Source organism: Salmo trutta, chromosome 28, assembly GCF_901001165.1.
Source record: "Salmo trutta chromosome 28, fSalTru1.1, whole genome shotgun sequence".
Taxonomy (NCBI): Eukaryota; Metazoa; Chordata; class Actinopteri; order Salmoniformes; family Salmonidae; genus Salmo; species Salmo trutta.
Window position 1 is genome coordinate 28219980 of NC_042984.1, and position 20153 is coordinate 28240132.

The 20153-nt window shown below is 42.1% G+C and overlaps 2 protein-coding genes across 6 annotated transcripts; one reads left to right on the forward strand and one right to left on the reverse strand.

The window, feature by feature from the left end:
• Positions 1–888: 888 nt before the first annotated feature.
• fam217ba (family with sequence similarity 217 member Ba) lies at positions 889–10536 on the reverse strand. Of its 3 annotated transcripts, XM_029719462.1 has the most exons (4): positions 7953–8519; positions 2698–2791; positions 2522–2571; positions 889–2445 (listed from the first exon to the last, which is right to left on the reverse strand). In XM_029719462.1, exons 1-4 carry the CDS (start codon positions 8057–8059, stop codon positions 1053–1055), a joined length of 1644 nt encoding a protein of 547 aa, XP_029575322.1. In that variant the 5' UTR covers positions 8060–8519; the 3' UTR covers positions 889–1052. The 3 variants fall into 3 exon arrangements, with proteins under 3 accessions (XP_029575322.1, XP_029575324.1, XP_029575323.1); XM_029719464.1 differs by lacking the exon at positions 7953–8519 and adding an exon at positions 10193–10536 and having other exon boundaries at positions 889–2571; XM_029719463.1 differs by lacking the exon at positions 7953–8519 and adding an exon at positions 10137–10203 and having other exon boundaries at positions 889–2571.
• ppp1r3da (protein phosphatase 1, regulatory subunit 3Da) lies at positions 9021–16017 on the forward strand. Of its 3 annotated transcripts, XM_029719467.1 has the most exons (3): positions 9021–9189; positions 9287–10004; positions 14005–16017. In XM_029719467.1, exon 3 carries the CDS (start codon positions 14033–14035, stop codon positions 14939–14941), a length of 909 nt encoding a protein of 302 aa, XP_029575327.1. In that variant the 5' UTR covers positions 9021–9189; positions 9287–10004; positions 14005–14032; the 3' UTR covers positions 14942–16017. The 3 variants fall into 3 exon arrangements, with proteins under 3 accessions (XP_029575327.1, XP_029575326.1, XP_029575325.1); XM_029719466.1 differs by having other exon boundaries at positions 9021–10004; XM_029719465.1 differs by lacking the exon at positions 9287–10004.
• The last annotated feature ends 4136 nt before the right edge of the window (positions 16018–20153 follow it).

Below are 20153 nucleotides of genomic sequence, written 5' to 3' on the forward strand. Positions count from 1 at the left end.
AATCCACAATACTAACCTAAATGACAGAGTGAAAAGAAGGAAACCTGAACAGAATACAAATATTGCAAAACATGCATCCTGTTTGCAACAAGGCACTAAAGTACTATTGCAAAAAAAAATGTGTCAAAGAAATTAACTTTATATTCTTAATACAAAGCGTTATGTTTGGGGCAAATCCAACACATCACTGAATACCACTCCATATTTTCAAGCATGATGGTGGTGGTTTCATCATGTTATGGGTATGCTTGTCATGGACAAGGACAATGGAGTTCTTTTTAGGATAAAAAGAAACAGAATATAGCTAAGCACAGGCAAAATCCAAAAGGAAAACCTGGTTCAGTCTGCTTTCCAACAGACACCGGGAGACAAATTCTCCTTTCAGCAGGACAATGGCCTAAAAGTTGCTTACCAAGACGACATTGAATGTTCCCAAGTGGCCTAGTTACAGTTTTGACTTATAATCGGCTTGAAAATCTAGGGCAAGACTTAGAAATGGCTGTCTAGCACTGATCAACAACCAACTTCACAGAGATTTAAAAAATAATAATAATAATGTGCAAATATTGTACAATCCAGATGTGCAAAGCTCTTAGAGACTTACCCAGAAAGACTCAACGCTGTAAATCGTTGCCAAAGGTGATTCTAACATGTATTGTTTTTAATTAACTAGGCAAGTCAGTTAAGAACAAATTCTTATTTACAATGACGGGGGACTGCAGTGACGCCCCTTGCACTGAGATGCAGTGCCTTAGACCGCTGCGCCACTTGGGAGCCCCATTGACTCAAGGGTGTGAATACTTACGTAAATGAGATGTTTCTGTATTTAACTTTCAGTACATTTGCAAACATTTCTAAAAACATGTTTCCACTTTGTCATTATGGGGCATTTTATGTAGATGGGTGAGAAAAAATCTATTTAATCCATTTTGAATTCAGGCTGTAACACGACAAAAACTAAAAGGATATGAATACTTTCTGAAGGCACTGTATATTATATAGAACTTTATCAAGCATAACTTTAAGCTCCTGTACTGAGCCAGGAAATGTGCTTACTTTGCAATAAAGTGAACATTCTTTGCTTTTCCATTCGCTTTGGCAGACAACGGTGCCTTGAAGAGAGAGAGTGGCTCTTTTACTGTTCTTTTAACCCCAATTTTAGATGCCTGACTTCCTGTTTCTGTCCTCTGACAGTCTTTCTCGACCCTCTTGATTGTGTTAGCCTCACGTTTACTTCCAGAGTGTGTGTGTTTCTCCACACCCGCCTTAGCCGTACTGGACTCCTTCCTCACCTCGGCTTCCGAATTGGCTCTGGCGCGGCCTTTCTTCACACCGGCCTGACCTTTACCGTTAGTGCCTGGCTCCTGGGCGGGTTTGCGGATGTTGCCAACTGCCTGCATGTGTCTGACGTGACTTCTTCCTGCCGAGGGGCTACCTGGAGTCTGTCCTCCTCCACTGCAGCCTGTAGCCCTACTCTCAGAGGAAGTGACCCGGCTCTCACTGCTGCTCCTCTTCGGGGGAACCCCGGGCCTGGCTCGGTGCTCCAGCAGGGGACTGAGGCGTGAGTGGCGCTGGTAGGCGTAGGAGGAGCAGCTCCCGTTGCACAGAGGGTAGCGGATGTGACAATGGGGGCAGACAGGGAGGCGGGCGAGCTGCTGTGCTGCCAGCGAGGGGGGGTTGTGAGGGGCAAACGGGAAGGCGCGCTGACACTGCCGCAGGCCTTTGGGGGAGCTGAGGCGGCTGGGTGGCGCCGTGTGGGGCCGAGGTGCGTTCGTGGTGGTGGCAGAGGGGAAGCCCAGAGCCCTAGGACGGCCCCCCGCAGGTCGGCAGGTCTCCGCCTGCACAGTCTGGATCTGGAGCCACTCCAACTGCAGCAGCCTCTCCAGGTACTTCTCCAAGGGCCCCACAGGTTTGGGGCGAGGTGCGCCTCGGCCCTCCGTGTGGAGGAACACAGCCAGTTGGCGTAGGCTCCAGGTGTTGAAGGGAGGAGGCAGGAAGTCAGGGTAGTTGTAGCTGACACTGTCGTTGTCGCTTGTGGCCCCGTGTGGTCCTGGGAAGGCTGGGGGGAAGTCGCTGGAGTTGATCACTTCAGCGCGGAGGTTGAGATGGGGTGGGGTGCAGGGGGTACAGGGGGAGGGGAGTACGGGCAATCTCTCTGAGTCTGACAGGTCACTGGCGCTGTCCGAGTCAACTTCCTTCTGCTCAAACTGCCTGAGAGACTCCAGGGTGGGGACTTGAGTGTGTGTGTGAAGCCGCATTGGCCCCTGGCGCAGCCCAGGTATAGGGGAGAGGGGCAGAGAGAGAGCTTTCCGACTTCGGCCCAGTACCCCATGGTTCTGATCTAACTCACCGCAACATAGGGACGTTCGCTGAACCTCTCGCTTCTCCTGCCTCTGTGTGGAGGAGTGTGTGTGTGGTTTAGACTTCAAGCCTCCTTCTTGAGGGCTGTGGAGAGTTAAAGTGTTGTTAAGGATTTGACTGGACTGAGTCATTTTAAGAAAGGGTTTCCCTATAAACTTACCTTGCCAGTTTGCTAGTGTTTCGAGTAGTGCCAGACTTGACTCTGCTTCCCTTTGAGAAAATGTACCATATAAGTTATTTGTCAAACACTAGTCTGGTTATTAATGGTAATTGTGCACATAACAAGACCTCATGATCTGCAAGACCTGCAAGATGAATTCACCACCAGTCACTCACCCTCTGGATTGTCGACACAGTGTCCTTATCCTGACCTGGAAGGGCATTCTTGAGCTGAGCTCCTGCCTTCTTCACCTTGTTAGCTTTCTTTGAACTGTTGAAACAAGAGAGTGGAGTGAGGAGACGGGAGAGAGATTTGTAATGATCTCTTTGCACTATATGCAATTTGGAGTGTTCCTTCATTGTGGGCATTCCTGAATTTGCAGGAACCCCTCTTTATACTTCTTTTGGTCACTTTTGAAGCTACGACTCCGGTATACAGGCGGGAGGCGGTGGCACGCCAGTACAGTTTGTGGCAGTAATGCACCATAACGTTGGATGCCAACCGCCAATAAACCCCACAGAAGATGTGCCTGTCGGGCATTGCTTTCCTCCAATTATGTTAACGATGCCTAGGGCAGGTGTTCGACAAGTGTTAGCGAAGGACACTGGATGCTAGGTAGCTAACTAGGACACCGGCGGTACATAGGAAGCAGGATGCGGGATATGTAGGTAGCTAGCACACTGTTTTCCCGCAGTTCTGTTAACCACGGTGAGGGCAGGTGTTCGGCAGGCGTTAGAAAAGGAGTAAATCCATTTGAATTCAATCACCACCCCTTTTGATTTGAACGAAACCTTCCATACATATTTGTCCATTGTAGAAGTGCTCAGAAAGTGACTTTTTTGGCCTGAATGCTAAAACATTCAAGACATAAAAGGTGCTCTAAGTTTACCTATTTTGCATACCATGTCATCATCACTGATTAAGATAAACAGTTGAGATTGATATAATTTACAAACTTACAAAACAGGGCTGTCAAACTGTTTTATCGTTTTTTTACCTTCATCGTCAATTATCTAAAACTTTTTTTCATATTTGTATATGTTGAAACTTAGACCCTATTTGACTTAATCTGAGGTTTTCGGTTGTGCCTGCCATCGATTAAGGTACAACATGCTCTTGAATACAGGTTGGGTGTCATGTTTTGGCTGATAAATGTAGTAAAATAGAATCAAATTGAAATTCCGACTTTCAAATAGTACAACAAAGATGGTTATAGGCCCACACATAGAAGAATGTTGATTTATGTTGTTTTAAATTATACTCAATCCTCCATTGGAAACTTATTGAAATCATAGAAATATAGATAATAGAAAATACATGACTGCTGGATCCTTGTGGTACTAGTTAGAAGTTACAATTTCAATTCAATTTAAATGGTGTACCAGCTAAATTGCAGTGGTCTGAAAGGAACAGGTCCATTCTATGAATTATATTTATATGATTTAAATGACACCCACCCTGTATTCAAGAGCATGTTGGGTCTCAACCGATTGGGGACACAACAGAAAAATCTAAGACGAAGACTCTAAGCTACAACATATGCGGTTCTGAAAAACTTGGAGTTTACGAGTTTTTAGATAATTGATGTTAAAAGGTTAAGGTCCTTTGATGTAGATTCAGTGTATACAAACAGTGTAATTCCTTGCACTGCTGAATTGCTGATTACCGGCACGGTGTACTTCCTGTGTGTTTTTATACAATGTATTTTACGCACCAGCGCATAATCTGTCTTTTACGCCCCGATCACACCAACAGTGTCTGCATTTTGGTACACCAGAAGTGCATTTATTTCCAATGGAAGGATGTGTTTGCCTTGCAGCGTTACGTTGCAGTGCGTTCTGTGTGGTGTATGCGTCAAACAGTATGCGTAGCTGGCTTGACAGAAATGGTAGCACAAGGTGAATGTTTAACTTTTGTTGCACACATCCACATTATGCTGCATACTATTTTACGCAACAACAGTATCTGTGTGATCAAGGTGTCCCGCACGCAACTCTGACGCTTCGATTGCGCAAAATAGTACACAGCATCATCTGGATATGTATGCAACAAAAGTTCAACATTCACCTTCTGCTACCATATCTGTCAAGCCGTCTACACATACAGTTTGACGCATACGTTCGATAAATCCAACGTATGCACCACACCGAACGCACTGCAACTGCCTCTGCAACGCAATGCTGCAAACGCAACGTTTCATTGGAAATGAATGTAATTCTGGTGTACCAAAATGCAATGATGTTGTCGGTGTGTTCGACGCGTTAATGCTTTGCAGTTGTCATCCTGATCCTGATGTATTATGCTGACTGCTCCCTTATGTACATACATTCTGTTTATAGTTCAATAAAGTTTATTGCGACGTGCTGGCCACCTACTCCTCTTCTTTCTTTTACATTAAAAGCTTCTTGCGCATACCCTGGGATAGGGGGCGCCACAGCGCATTTTGAAAAAAAATAATTCCCATTTTCAACGGCCTACTAATCAAACTCAGAAGCTAGGACATGCATATACTTATTTTATATGGATAGGAAACACCCTAAATTTTCTAAAACTGTTTGAATGGTGTCTGTGAGTATAACAGAACTCGTATGGCAGTCAAAACCCCGAGACCGATTGAACCAGGAAGTGGGAATCTGAATTGTCGACTCGACTTCACAGCCTTACCTATAATTCACAACGTGAAAAAATGATAATTGAGCACTTTCCAGTGCTTCCACTAGATGTCCCCAGTCTTTACAAAGTGTTTTGAGGGTTCTGCGGTAGAAACTCAGTGAAAGAGACGATGTGGCAATTGGTCACAGTAGTAGGGCCATCAGCATTGTGACGTCGGCGGCCGTGTCTGCCCCCACCTTTGGAAACCTTTTGAAACACAATGAAATCGTCCCACTCGAATCTGATTGGCTCTCTTGTTGAAACAGGCCCTGACGATTATTTTATACAACGTTTGACATGTTTGAACGACCCTAACTAATAGCCAACAGTCATTTTGCGTTAGCCAGGTGCCGCGCACGGATCAACATTTGATTACAGCCTTAGGACGCGCTAACAACAGGAAGCTAATGGAACATAAAGCATGGACTTTTTCGACCGAAAATACATTTGTCATGGACCTGGGATATCGGGAAGTGCTTTCTGATGAAGACAACTAAAGGTGAGGGATTATTGGCGATATTATACAAGATCAGATGTGATTTGCAATTGTTCAAAGATGGCGCCGAGCTAGGCTTTGGAGCTCATTTTCTGGGGTATCGCATCCCATTTGATCTCAAAGTGTGATTACCCTGTAAAGTTAATTTAAAATCTGTTATGACAGGTGTTTTCAAGAGATATTCATCTATACATCTTAGATTGACAATATAAAAAAAAAAAATCGTTTTCGAATAGTAATTTATAAAATTGTAGCACTGTTTCCCGGGACGCATTTTATGGGAAAATAGTTAGTCAACGTCAGGTGCCGATGTAAAATGCTGTTTTTATATAGAAATATGACCTTTATTGAACAAAAGATTGCATGCTGTGTGTAACATGATGTCCTAGGTGTGTCATCTGATGAAGTTTGTAAAAGGTTAGTGCTGCATTTAGCTGTTTTTTGGTTATATGTGATGCTTGTGCTTGGTTGGAAAATTCATATGATGCAATTTTTACAACGTACTCCTCTAACATAATCTAATATTGTGCTTTTCCTGTAAAACCTTTTTGAAATCGGACAGCGAGGGTCGATTCAAGAGAGGTGTATCTATAAAACGATATGAGACAGCCCTATATTTGAAAAAAATATATATTGAATTTCGTTATGCTAATGTCGCTAGGAGTTTTCGCTGGAAAATGATCCCGCTAACGGGATGCTATGCGCAAGAGGTTTTAAAAGGTACAACATTTTTTAGAATGTTTATTCAATTTATTTATGAAATTATAACATTTTGACAACCCTGTTTGTAAGCTTTTAAATGATATCAACCATTTACTGTATATTTTCCAGTGATGAAGACATGGATGTCTCTTCGTATGGTGGGGTATGGAAAATGGGTCAACTTCGAGCACCTCTATCTCCTGAATGATTTGGCATTCAGGTCCAAAAAGTAACTTACTGACCATTTCTTCCATGGGCAAACATGTATACAAAGTTTTGTTTAAATCAAAAGCAACGCTGTCAAAAAGTGATTGAATTCATATGGATTTACCCAAAGGACAAGTGGTGCTAGCTAGGACTCCAGCAGTACACAGTAGGCAAGAGGCGGGATAGGTAACTAGCTAGCACAGCAGTATAGTGTACTTCGCCCCCAACCTGTCAGGGCAGTTTTCCCTCAGTTCTGTTAACGACGGCAAGGGCAGGTGTTCGGCAGGCGTTAGCGAAGGACACTGGGTGCTAGCTAGCTAGGACTCCAGTACACATCAAGCGGAAGGCGGGATAGGTAGTTGGCTAGCTAGGACACTGATAAATAGTTTATTTTCCCGCAGTTCTGTTAACGACAGCGAGGGCAGGTGTTCGGCATGCAGGCGCGAAGGACGCTGTATGCTAGCTAGCTAGGACTCTGGCGGTACACAGCAGGCAGGATAGGTAGCTAGCTTGAACACCAGTAGACGGTGTCCTTTGCCCCTGAAAAACTCCAATAATACTTTTATTTCCCATTTGACCCAGATTTTAATAACATAGACAATCAGGGAAATCCAGAATATCAAAAGTGTCACACAAGCATGAAGATGTCTTGCTCTTTGGGAGGGGGCGTGCCTGCAGATGCAGGAATGCCCACATGCAGAAACAATTGTGGGCCGCAATCACACACTATTGGGAAATTGTGAGGAATGCATGAATTATCAACCCAAGAAGTGCTAGCTAGCTCTTTTACTCCTGAGATGCTGACCTGTTGCACCCTCTATACCCCCCCCCCCCCTCCCTATTTGTATGGGCACAAGCACTGTTCATGACACAAGCTGTTCATACACCTCTTGTTGGCATAGAGAACTTTGCAGGTTTAAAGCTTATGTCCTGCAATTCACACATTATAAAGTGCAGATTTACAACAACAAAAAACTTTTAAAGCTAATTTTCTTGCAATTCTATACATTTTACCACGCCTAATGTATATTCATATGAAATTTGAGTGACTCGATCATTACTACAGTTTTGGAAACCACTGCTCTATATAACCACTGTGATTATTATTTGACCCTGCTGGTCGTCTATGAACGTTTGAATATCTTGAAGAACGATCTGGCCTTAATGGCCATGTACCCTTATAATATTAACCCGTACAGCCATAAGAGGAATTGCCACCTCTCAGAGCCTGGTTCCTCTCTAGGTTTCTTCCTAGCCACTGTGCTTCTACATCTGCATTGCTTGATCTTTGGGGTTATAGGATGGGTTTCTGTATAAGCACTTTGTGACAACTACTGATGCAAAAAGGGCTTTATAATACATTTGATTGATTACCTCGTAATCGGTCCGTTGTTTTCAGAATTTTTCGTACGTATCTTCTCTTTGGAAACAACGCGTTTCAATGCCGTGGAGGCAGTGCGTTCCTGCATAATGGGGCCCATGATCCTGGAGCTCAAGGACAGCTGCTTTCAGTCCAATGCAACGGAATAATGTCCTACAGTAGCTATAGATGCCAACCTAAATCCCATATGAGGTACTCTATGTTAAGGGTAAAATCGTCCATATTATCGAAAGTGATGCAGTGCATAATGCGCATATCAGGAGTCTATTCCCGTGCGAAAACAAATACTGTAATAATATTCCAGTTTTCTCAAGGGTTTACTGCCGTGTCGTGTACGGCAGCTAACGTGAGCCCCTGATCAATATAACAACTGTATCCTAAATTCGTTTCCGCTATCACTGTGTCGAATAGGTTTGTTTACTTGCTGCGGTCCCTGTCTGGCACAGTTCGGTAGCCCACTGCTGGGATGCGTTCAGTTCATTAAACGATGTGCTACGTTGCATGACGTACACGTTTCCCCAAAACGGTGCGCACCGTTCTTCAACATTATTTGAAGTGTGTTTGCTCCCGTTTGACAGGTGTGATCAATATGTGTCTGCCCATTTCCAATCGCAAAACTCGTGCAGCACACAATCGTCCCCTATGCCACCATAGCCTATTCACAACATTCAACTGGTCGTTCAGAACAGGACCGTTTCCAACACAACGCTTAGTTCTGCTGAATGCAGCCCTGTCGCGTTAGCAGAGAAGAGCATTATGGGAATTGATGTCATTACAACTGACGCTTTAAGCACACACATGCTGTATTGTTTTCTGTATTTAATCGTTAACCATACAGACGTTTAAATATGTTTCAGGTTCAGTAGGTACATTTATGTTAACTTAAATTCACACTAAGACGCTGACAAATATTACTATCATGAGCTCAACCACTGCATTTCCCGTAAGACAACCTGATAAAATCAGGTCTGTCATTGGCATGGCAAAATGAAAGTATGTGGGCGCATCTTCGATGATCTACACATTGTGAGTTTCGCATCCGGGATAGGCCTACTGTGTGTTGGCTACATGAGTATTTACCCACATGTTGTGCGAATCAGTCCGCGTAATCACACGCACGCGAATGGCCAACTACGAAATATATAGGCTGCTAGTAAATGGAGGATCAGTCTTCGGCTTCAACCTACAAAATTAGGCTACTTGACAATCACTACATACTTCGTACAAATGGTGAGCTGTTGTGATTTGTTCATTCGTTTTTATTGAATAAGCCAACCATTTCAAGGGATCAACATAAGAATATAATATTTATTTCCTGACTCGAAAGGATACGCCATAGACTGTACAAAGATACGCCAAGTCTTCATTTCTGTCTGAAAGTGAAGTCGCACTACAAAGACCGAGGCTGTGTTCGAGAGCAACAAAACCGTGACGTATCATGGGTAGATTGTGACTGACTGACTGATCTACAAATAATAATGAGTCATTATGGTGTAAGGTGATTTGTAGATTATGTTAATAAAGTCTGATTTAACAAACAAATACGATAGCAAAGATTTTTATAACTAAACCAAGACAGACCACAGCCTCTCGTTTCCAATAGAAACAAATGAGTCAGAGTGGGCAGAACAAACAAGGAGGTGGGCGGAGCCAGCGAGATCCTATTTGCCTGTTCTAGCAGACGTCTGCATATTTCCGTTGGGGAACGCACAATCTGTGAAGGGCGCGTGTGCAATAACGCAATTCGCCTTTGCACTGAGCAACGCGGTTTACATTTTGTTTTGCAAATGTTAAAGTCTAAAATACTTAATCCACTCTGTTCAAAACAGATTCTAGTTTTGGGAACAGAAAGCTGTATTGAGATCAAATGTTTCATCGATGAGAAATCCATCTCTTTCCATCTTCTCCCACTGCTGGCTACTCTGCTTCCTCTCACTTCCAAATTTGGTAGTTCGTGGAAATTCCAAGCGGATGCTCCACATGTGTACATCCGGTGAAATGTCTGTCTCGTTGTTCTATCTGTGACAATAGTCCGTTTGAAAAAGGTAAAGGGTACAACATTTCCAAAACATCAGACTCTTCCCATGGTTAACCCAGGGATATTCAGTCTGAAAGAAGTCTGCCTAAAAAATATGCAAGACTCTACAAGCCAGAATGTTGGATAAAATGATATTTACCGTTGTCAGTGCTGTTGGTCGTTTTGACAGTAGGAGAAGGAGAAAGTGTTATTTACCTGACTTTTTGCTGCGGTGGTAGGTTCTGTCACGTGTATTTTCAATCTCCTGATGCAATGCGCGTGATGAACAATATGTAAACAATAGCCTAATGTCACCGAACGTAGTCAACCGAAGCACGTTTCCTTGCAATCAGCTGGAAGTGTTTGTCAAATTTGCCAGCTGATGGCGTGGGACAATGTTCGGTCTGTGGTTTGGTTAGGCTCGGCCATATTGTACAAGTGTTTGTCTCATGCGAAAAAACGATATACATGATAGCATACTGAAGGTTGGGTTGATAAAGCTTCCCTGTGGATATTTTGTCTCGGATTAACCAAGCGGGGAGAGGCTACCCGTTGTCACAGTTCCAAGATCAGTCAGAAGCGTTCAGTTAACTTTACGCCAATGAATCTTAAAACGGAACTTTGATCCGCATTAAGTAGTATTGATATCCTTCGCCACTGTCGTTTTACGACAGATATTTAGAACCATATTTACAACCGGACAACACTGGGCCAATTGTGAGCTGCCCCATGGGACTCCCGGTCATGGCGGGTTGTGACACAGTCTGGGATCGAACTGGGATCTGTAGTGACGCCTTGCCTTAGACCGCTGCCCTACTTGGGAGGCCCCTGTAGTAAGGATTTATGTGTTCTATTTGGTCAATTGATTCGATAGCATGTTTAATCTATGCAACTAAATTCTAGTTTTCTTTTATTCTGTAATAGGGTATATTGTAGCCATCTGTTCAAGCTAATCAAAATTGATTTATGAAACAGTGTGTAAGCTACACAAAATGCTTGCTCGCAATAAAGCTATCCTCATAAACAGTGCAGTGATAGTAAGCTATTTGTATTTAGGCTGTAGCCTACAAATAGCTGTACCATGTAGTCGTAGGCCTATTAGGCTGTAGGCCTACTGCAAATGATTGGTGTTTGTTCCTGAACTGGGCGAATGGCAGAGCTATCCTTCAGCACCACAAGTTGGTTCAACTTCTTTAACGTCATTGCGCGATTCTGGCGCTGTCCTTTCAGGACCTCCAATCGCAAAAAATGACGTCTCAAGATCTGTTGCCTACGCAATAGTCATGCTCATCACTTCTTATTACAAATAGAAAAGTATCTCTTCTCACAATGGTGCTTGTTTAGTAAAGTTAGATCAAAGCTGAATCAATCTCTTGCAAGATCACAATGATTAATTTGCATTTTAATAACAGAACCAAATAAAATAGCATAGTACGTTAGTTACACCAAAAACGCCTAATTTCAAATTATATTTTAGGATGGTTAGCTGAAGTTGACCATACAGTGCATTCGGAAAGTATTCAAACCCCTTGACTTTTTCCACATTTTGTTACGTTACAGCCTAAAATTGATTTTTAAAATGGATTACTTTTATTTTAATCCTCATCAATAATACCCCATAATGACAAAGCAAAAACCGGATCATTTTTATGTGTGCAAATGTATTAAAAATAAATACGTTGTTTACATAGGTATTCAGACCCTTTGCAATGAGACTCGAAATTGAGCTCAGGTGCATCCTGTTTCCATTGATCATCCTTGACATGTTTCAACAACTTGATCGGAGTCCACCTGTTGTAAATTCAATTGGTTGGACATGATTTGGAAAGTCACACACCTGTCTATATAAGGTCCCACAGTTGAAAGTGCATGTCAGAGCAAAAACCAAAGCCATGAGGTCGAAGGAATTGTCCGTAGAGTGCTGAGACAGGATTGTGTCGAGGGAGATGACCAAGAACTCGATGGTCACTCTGAAAGAGCTCCAGAGTTCCTCTGTGGAGATGGGAGAACCTTCCAGAAGGACAACTATCTCTGCAGCACTCCGCCAATCAGGCCTTTATGGTAGAGTGGCCAGACGGAATCCCCTCTTCAGTAAAAGTCACATGATAGCCCACTTGGAGTTTGCCAAAACAAGATTCTTTGTTCTAATGAAACCAAGATTGAACTCTTTGGTCTGAATGCCAAGCGTCACGTCTGGAGGAAACCTGGCACTATCCCTACGGTGAAGCGTGGTGGCAGCATCAGGACCTCAGACTGGGGCGAAGGTTCACCTTCCAACAGGAAGGACTGTTATAACAGACAGAACTGTTCTGAGGAGTATTTCTGGATGTAATAAAGCCCTTTTTATTCTGATTGTTGCATTTTCTATTTGTTGTTCAGTGTAGTTTAGCCGGGGAAAGCGGTCAAAACGAACTCGGGCCTAGTGCGCATTTGTGCCCAACTGGGCGCACTAGTCTAATTCAGGAGACAGATTGTAGTTTTTATGCTCTGATATCAGGAGCTGGCAGTGAAAAGTTTGATTAAACAATTCAGAGACTGAAGCTAATAAATCAGATGAATTACATTTAAGGAGAGCGAATCGATATACAATCACCTAATCAGCTGTAACTGTCAACAGTAAAACAAAACTTAAAACTTTGAGTGAACCCAGAATACAGAAAATGAATGGGGAAGTTGCTTTCCTCCTCCTCACCACTCTATGGCTGCCAGTCCACCCATTATGACATCATTGACTTGACTGGGGAAGTCAATTGTGTTCATTCTATTTCAATGCTGAATCACCCAACCCCCCCACACACACACAGGAATTTTCGGGACTGTATTTATGCTACATAAAGTCACATGTTTTGTAGCCCAGACAAGTCACACCGTGAATTGTTTGTTTTACACTGGCTCTTTTTTGTGCATGTTATACGACATGTATTTGGACAGTGAAGCTAATATTTTGTCTCGATGGGTCGATGCTACCATTTTGGATTTGAGATCAAATTATGAATATGAGGCGGCAGTGCATAATGTCACCTTCTCTTTCAGTGTATTTTCATACATTTGTTTTGCCATTTAGAAATAAAAGCACTTTAGGTTGGCCCATCTAGTCCACCCATTTTAATAGTTAAAGGGATAGTGTGAAATGTTGGCAATTAAGCCCTTTTTCTACTTACCTATAGTCAGATGAACTCATGGATAAGTCTACCATTTTAATGCCTCTGCATGCAGTTTGAGGGAAGTTGAAGGTAGTTTTGCGAGCCATTGCTAACTAGCGTTAGCTCAATGACTGGAAGTCTCTGGAAGCATATAGCCAAAGATGTTTATAACTAACCTTTCTAGAATATAATTGCGTATTTTTGTTAGGGAACACCTACTCTGTGAAGTGTGCGTGTGCAATAACTCAATTCGCCCTTACACTCCTAAACAACATTTTTCAAAACTTTGGCAAAGGGTAAAGTCTAAAAAACGTAGTCCACTCTGTTTATTACAGGTTTTAGTTTTGGAAACAGAACTGTGTTGAGATTAAATGTTTCATCTAGGAGAAAATGTGCAGATGGGCAAATGATAAATCACTATCATGTTTGCAATTTCTTTAGCTAAATGGGTATATATTGCTTTATCATTTTCATGATTGAGTATGCATAATGCCTGCCAATTTGAAAAATAAAAAGCTAGCCAAGTGTGTGGTATTTGTGCCGTGTTCACGTGCTCGTCAGAATAAGAAACTCAGAAATTACCGACTTGATAACTGGTTATACACGTATCGCATTCAACCAGTTAGCAAGTTGGATATTTCCGAGTTTCCTATTTCTGACTAGCACGTCAACGCGGCACCACATTTCCATGGTACTATCCAGTACAACATTGACACATAGAGCCAAAATGTGAAGTTTCACTGTTCAAAAGCATGTGGTGAAGAATGTAGATAACACAGGATACATTTTTATTTATTAAATGCCCTGAATGTGTTTTTACATTGCAAAACTCACCAGAGATTGAGATTATGCACCCATAACTTTTTCCTTCCCTTTTTTTATAAGGTGTGAAGGACCTCTTTTAGTAAACAGCATGGATTGGACTATTGGGAAGGAGAGAATTCCCTCATGTAATAGTGAACTGCCTAAGGCCTCAAACAATGCCTCCGGAACCAACCTCACTATCAATCTGAATGAAATGCTCAGATCAAAAGCTGACGTGGAAAGGAAGCGTGTTCCAATCCGCCCACCCAACCCAAGAGCCCCTGCACCCAGGGAACTGGAGTTTAGTCGAGGCCTTTCGTGTGAGCCCATGCCCAAACCCATTATCCGAAGACGTGCACGATCTCTGTCCTCCTCCAAAGAGTGGAAGAGGCACACTCGTAATGTTGGGGTGCGTTTTGTAGACTGCTTGGGCCTGGACCTAGAGGACGTTAAGGTTTTCAAAACCGGAGAGGATCCTTTTGTGCCACAACATGTCTCCTTCAGGCTTTTGATGGGTGCAGAGCTGGCTGGGGGGAAGAACTTGGAAATCTCACTGCCGTATCTGAAGCCGGTGTTCCCTCAGCAACCCGGTGATCGACCTGAATTCTTCAGCCGCCTGCGCCAGCAGAGAGTCTGTCTGGAGAGGGTTTTGTGCTTTGACCTGGGTATCATTGGGATCACTCAGGTCCTCAACCTCCATTTTGAGAAAGAGGTGAGCGTGCGCTATTCTTTCACAGGATGGAGGTGCAGCTCAGAAACCAAGGCCTCCTGGGTATCCACCACCTGCAAGTTCTGGGATGGTACACAGGAGCAGCTCAATTGTGACACCTTTCGTTTCCACCTGCCTGTTCCTCCCTTCCTGCTACCTGGAGCTGCTTTGGAATTTGCTGTCCGATACAAAGTGTCCGGGAAAGAGCACTGGGACAACAACGAGGGGCAAAACTATAAGTTGGTCTGCCATAGCTACAAGCTGACTGTGCCCAAGGAGTGTGAGCATAGCATGGTGCACTTTATTTGAGCTCATTTAACAAGGAGCATTTACTGGTTGCTCTCATAAGTTCCAATTAATAATTTGGCCACAAGGTCAAAAACTTCATCAGAACTGAGAGGCAGCAGAAAAAGACAGATCTGGTATATATGAATAACATGTTATTGGAGCACTCAGCTAATAGAGAATCACGTCATGGTTATCTGTGACTGTGGTGGAAGCCATGTTTATTATTAATTCATACACATTTATTTTAACAGAGCACACCTATTAGTATTGGAGTGCATGTTTTCAAATGCAAATGCACTTTATTATATACAGTGCCTTCGGAAAGTATTCAGACACCTGGACTTTTTCCACATTTTGTTACATTACAGCCTTAATCTAAAATGGACATAAATCTACACTCAATGCCGCATAATGACAAAGCAAAAACAGGTTTTTATCAATTTGAGCTGGCCTCCCGGCCAAACTGAGAAATCGTGGGAGAAGGGCCTTGGTCAGGGAGGTGACCAAGAACCCAATGGTCACTCTGATAGAGCTCCGGAGTGATATTTCAGTTCTTCAAACCAGTTTTTGCCTTGTCATTATGGGGTATTGTGTGTAGATTGATGAGGGGGAAAAAACTATTGAATATATTTTAGAATAAGGCTGTAACAAAATGTGGAAAAGTCAAGGGGTCTGAATACTTTCCGAAGGCACTGTATACAGCACTTGTTCAGATAAGACTGACAGAGAGTACACATTTCACTGTGGCAATGTGCCTCTGGATAATGCACTTACTTTATGGTTTCTACTTGTGGGATGTTTTAAAATCATTTTGACTTACTCTGGTCCTCGGAACTAGCCATGCTTGCCAGGTGGAACACATGTAACTTTATAACAGGAAATAATTTATAACAGGAAATAAAGAGTTTATCTTCAAGAGAAGATCAGCCAAGCATTTAAACTATGCAACCAAGCAGCTTTTAGTTCAAATATTACTCATGATATAAATTGAAAATATTTAGCAACTAACAAAAGAAATGTTTAACTGGTCATACTTAGAAAAGTTAATACTATTGTTTCTTGTTCTTTTTACATTAAAGCACAGTTGATGATAGAAACCTCTGTTGTGAATTATTTGCCTTTGTTGCTTACAATACAACACTAAAGCTGTCTTTACACCGCAGCTAAAATTGACCCAATTCAACAACGTAAACAGCTAAAAACCACATGGAGTCACATCTTTTCAGTTCTGATTTGGACCACATTCATATGTGCTACTATATCCAATACCTAGCCATGTGACCTGTATCTGGACACGCCAATCAGATTTGTTCAGTGCCCAAGTGATTTTTATTACACTCTCCATGCAACAGGTTAATTTTGTCACAACTGCATTGGTGGTAACAGTTGAAATGGACAGTGACAGCACGTACCAGCATAGCCTCTTCGCTCGGTCGACCAATACATATTGGTCTCCCATCACTGAACACTATATCCTGGTACCCCGCAAAATATTTACCAGCTCTATGATTTACATGTTTCCGGGAAAGAAAATTCCCATCACTGAATGCATATCTAGAATTAATCCGGAATGCCTTACCAGTCAGCATGGGTTACCCTTTTTACTTTACACCAGGGGTAAGCAACTAGATTCCGCTGCAAACCAATTTTTGTCGAAATAGATGGTCAGGGGGCCAAAACCTAATTTATAATCATTTGTCGAATTCAAATTGACAACAAGTAAGCCCAAATCCGATTTGTATTTGAAAATAGCAATCATTTTATACCTTCATTACATTGAGACACGATTACATATGTCTCTTTATTTGTGGGGATACTTGGGAACATATTTCTTAGTTTAAATACATTTTACTTTGCTGGCAGGTTAGTCTCATTGAGATTGCAAATCTATTTTGCAAGAGAGACCTGGACAAAAAAAATCAGCCAGCAAAGTTTCAAACATTTACAACATAAAACACAAGCACTATAGTTTAAAAACGTTAGTTTACACATTGAACAGGCACATTAGTTTTGGCAGAAGTGGTTCATCTAGGGGTCAAAACATTGACAGCCCCCTAAACCATTTTCCGCCATAGATTTTACCCTGGCTTTAATATCAGTTAAGGAGCTCCTGTTATTTCATGTCCTTTTGTAGCTCGTTCAAAGTAGAGGGCAGGGCACTGGAACGCTTTTTTTAACCTTGGTCTGTGCCGGCCTTAGGCACCATCAAAGAGATGTCGTCCTGTGAGCATACAGTGCTTTCATGAAGTAGTCACACCCCTTGACTTTTTCCTAATTTTGTTGTGTTACAGCCTGAATTTGAAATGGATTGAATAGAGATTTGTTTTGTCACTGGCCTACATACAATACCTCATAATGTCAAAGTGGAATTATGTTTTTCGGAATTTTTACTAATTAATAAAAAATGAAAAGATAATGTCTTGAGTCAATAAGCATTCAACCCCTTTGTTATGGCAAGCCTAAATAAGTTCAGGAGTAAACATTTGCTTAACGAGTCACATAATAAGTTGCATGGACTAACTAGTGTTTAACATGATTTTTGATTTTTGAATGACTGCATCATCTCTGTACCCCACACATACAGTTATCTGTAAGATCGGTCAGTCGAGCAGGGAATTTCAAACACTGATTCAACCACAAGTCCAGGGAGGTTTTCCAATACCTATTGGTAGATACGTAAAAAAATAAATACAAATAAAAAGCAGACATTAAATATCCCTTTGGTAGTTAGTCTTGTCCCATCGCTGCAACTGTACAGACTCGGAAGAGATGAAGGTCAAGAGCCACACATCCTCCGAAACACGACCCTCCCAAGCCGCACTACTTCTTGACACACTGCTTGCTTAACCCGGAAGCCGGCCGCACCAATGTGTTGGAGGAAACACAGTACAGCTGGCGACCGAAGTCAGCATGCATGCACCTGGCCCGCCACAAGGAATCGCTAGAGCACGATGGGACGAGGACATCCTGGCCGGCCAAACCCTGCCTTAAACCGCTGCGCCACTCGGGAGGCCCATGGTGAAGTTCTTTATTACACTTTGGATGGTGTATCAATACAAGTCACTACAAAAATACAGTTGCCAGAGAGGAAGGAAACCTCTCAGGGATTTCACAATGAGGCCAATGGTGACTTTAAAACAGTAATGGCTGTGATAGAGAAATGAGCCTGAATCAACATTGTTGTTACTCCACAATACTAACCTAATTGACAGAATGAAAAGGAAGCCTGTACAGAATAAAAATATTCCAAAACATGCATCCTGTTTGCAACAAGGCGCTAAAGTAATACTGCAAAAAATTTGGCAAAGCAATTCACTTTTGGTCCTGAATACAAAGTGTTATGTTTGGGGCAAATCCAATACATTACCGAGTTCCGCTGTCCATATTTTCAAGAATAGTGGTTGCTGCATCGTGTTATGGATATACTTGTAATCGTTTAAGGACTGGGGAGTTTTTCAGGATAAAAAAGAAATGTAATGGAGCTAACCACAAATCCTAGAGGATCCTAAAACACAAGGCCTCATCTACACTGTAGTTGCTTTCCAAGAAGTCAGTGAATGTTACTGAGTGGCTGAGCTACAGTTTTGACTTAAATCTACTTGAAAATCTATGGTAAGATTTGAAAATGGCTGTCTAACAATGATCACCAACCAATTTGACAGAGCTTGAAGACTTTTTTAAAGAATAATGTACAATCCAGGTGTGCAAAGCTCTTAGAGATTTACCCAGAAAAGCTGACAGCTGTAATCGCTGCCAAATGTGATTCTAACATGTATTGACTCAGGGGTGTGAATACTACTTCAATAAATTTGCTAAAAATTAAAAAAACATGTTTCCACTGTCATTATGCCGTATTGTGCGTAGATGGGTGACAAGAAAATATATTTAATCAATTTTGAATTCAGGCTTTAACATAAAATGTGGAGGAAGTCAAGGGGTATGAATACTATCTGAAGACACTGTAGGTAATCATTGGCGTTAGTCTGCTGACACGAATGAGAGCTGTCTCAGTATGGCCTTATAAATAAAAATGCACCAATGACTTAGTCTAATAAGAGCTATGGAAGGCCAGTTAACTAGTGTGATTACAAGTCCACTTGCTGAAGGGTATTCCACATGTGTAATTACTCATGATCTATTTCATGTTTTTGCAAACTTATGTTTTGTCATTACACATTTAAAAGTCACCTGTGAATTACCATGTTAATAACTCCAAACAAAATGTGACATTGTTACATGTAACTATAAGGGAAAGTATAAGAAAAAACCCCAGCTAGCTATGTTGTTATGTGTATCCCAATAGACTAGGACCTTTTAACAACCCTTAAACAAAGCACACCTTGCCATGTTATAACCTGTCCCAAAGGATACATTGAATCAAATGTTATGTTACTACGATGCTGTTGCAAAGGATACACTTGTAATTATAATGTATCTACCCAGGATCAAGCAATTTAATGCAAAGTGAAACATGTCTTTTTAATTGCTATGTATTTACAATGTAACAGAATTTCCAGACAATAGGCTAACCAAGAGAAATAAGGACACAGGACAACATTAGGTATAACCATGGAAAGAAGGTGTACCCAAACGTACAATTCCCCATTTCAGACTCATACCCAGGGTTGGGTAGTAACGGATTGCATGTAACAGGGATGCCTACAGACGGGGTGGTGGGTGATGCCAAGGGAGAGGGGTGATGGCGTGGCAAGGTGTGGAGGTCTGGACTTGGGCTGTGGAGGTCAGGTGGAAGTAACCTGGACTCCCAGGCCAAGGGAGAGGGCATGTTCCCTGAGCAGGGAGTATCGGCCAGGAGGTCTGGACTTAGGCTGTGAAGCAACAGTGGGACAGTGGACTCTCTTAAGGGTCGGCACGCCATTAAATCTAGTTAGAGGAAACCGATACCTTTGCATCCTGAATGAAGGATCTATGAAGTGGTGCGGGGGGACACGAATGTATTAGGGGTGGCGTCAATTCGGAATTTCTGAAATTAATCCATGAATTTGAATTGAATTTGAATTGGCCACATCCCACAGGAAGCATCATTTTAATTGAAGGAAGTAGAATTGAATTAAAAGCAATTCAACTGAGACAAAGTCTCATTAATTTGACAAATATTTTATCAAATGGATCTGCCAGTTATTAATGCCAAGAATACTCATACCATTTCAAATAATAGTTTGACTTTCATTGTCATGAAATTGACATTGTAATTGGATTGTTCCGTTTCATA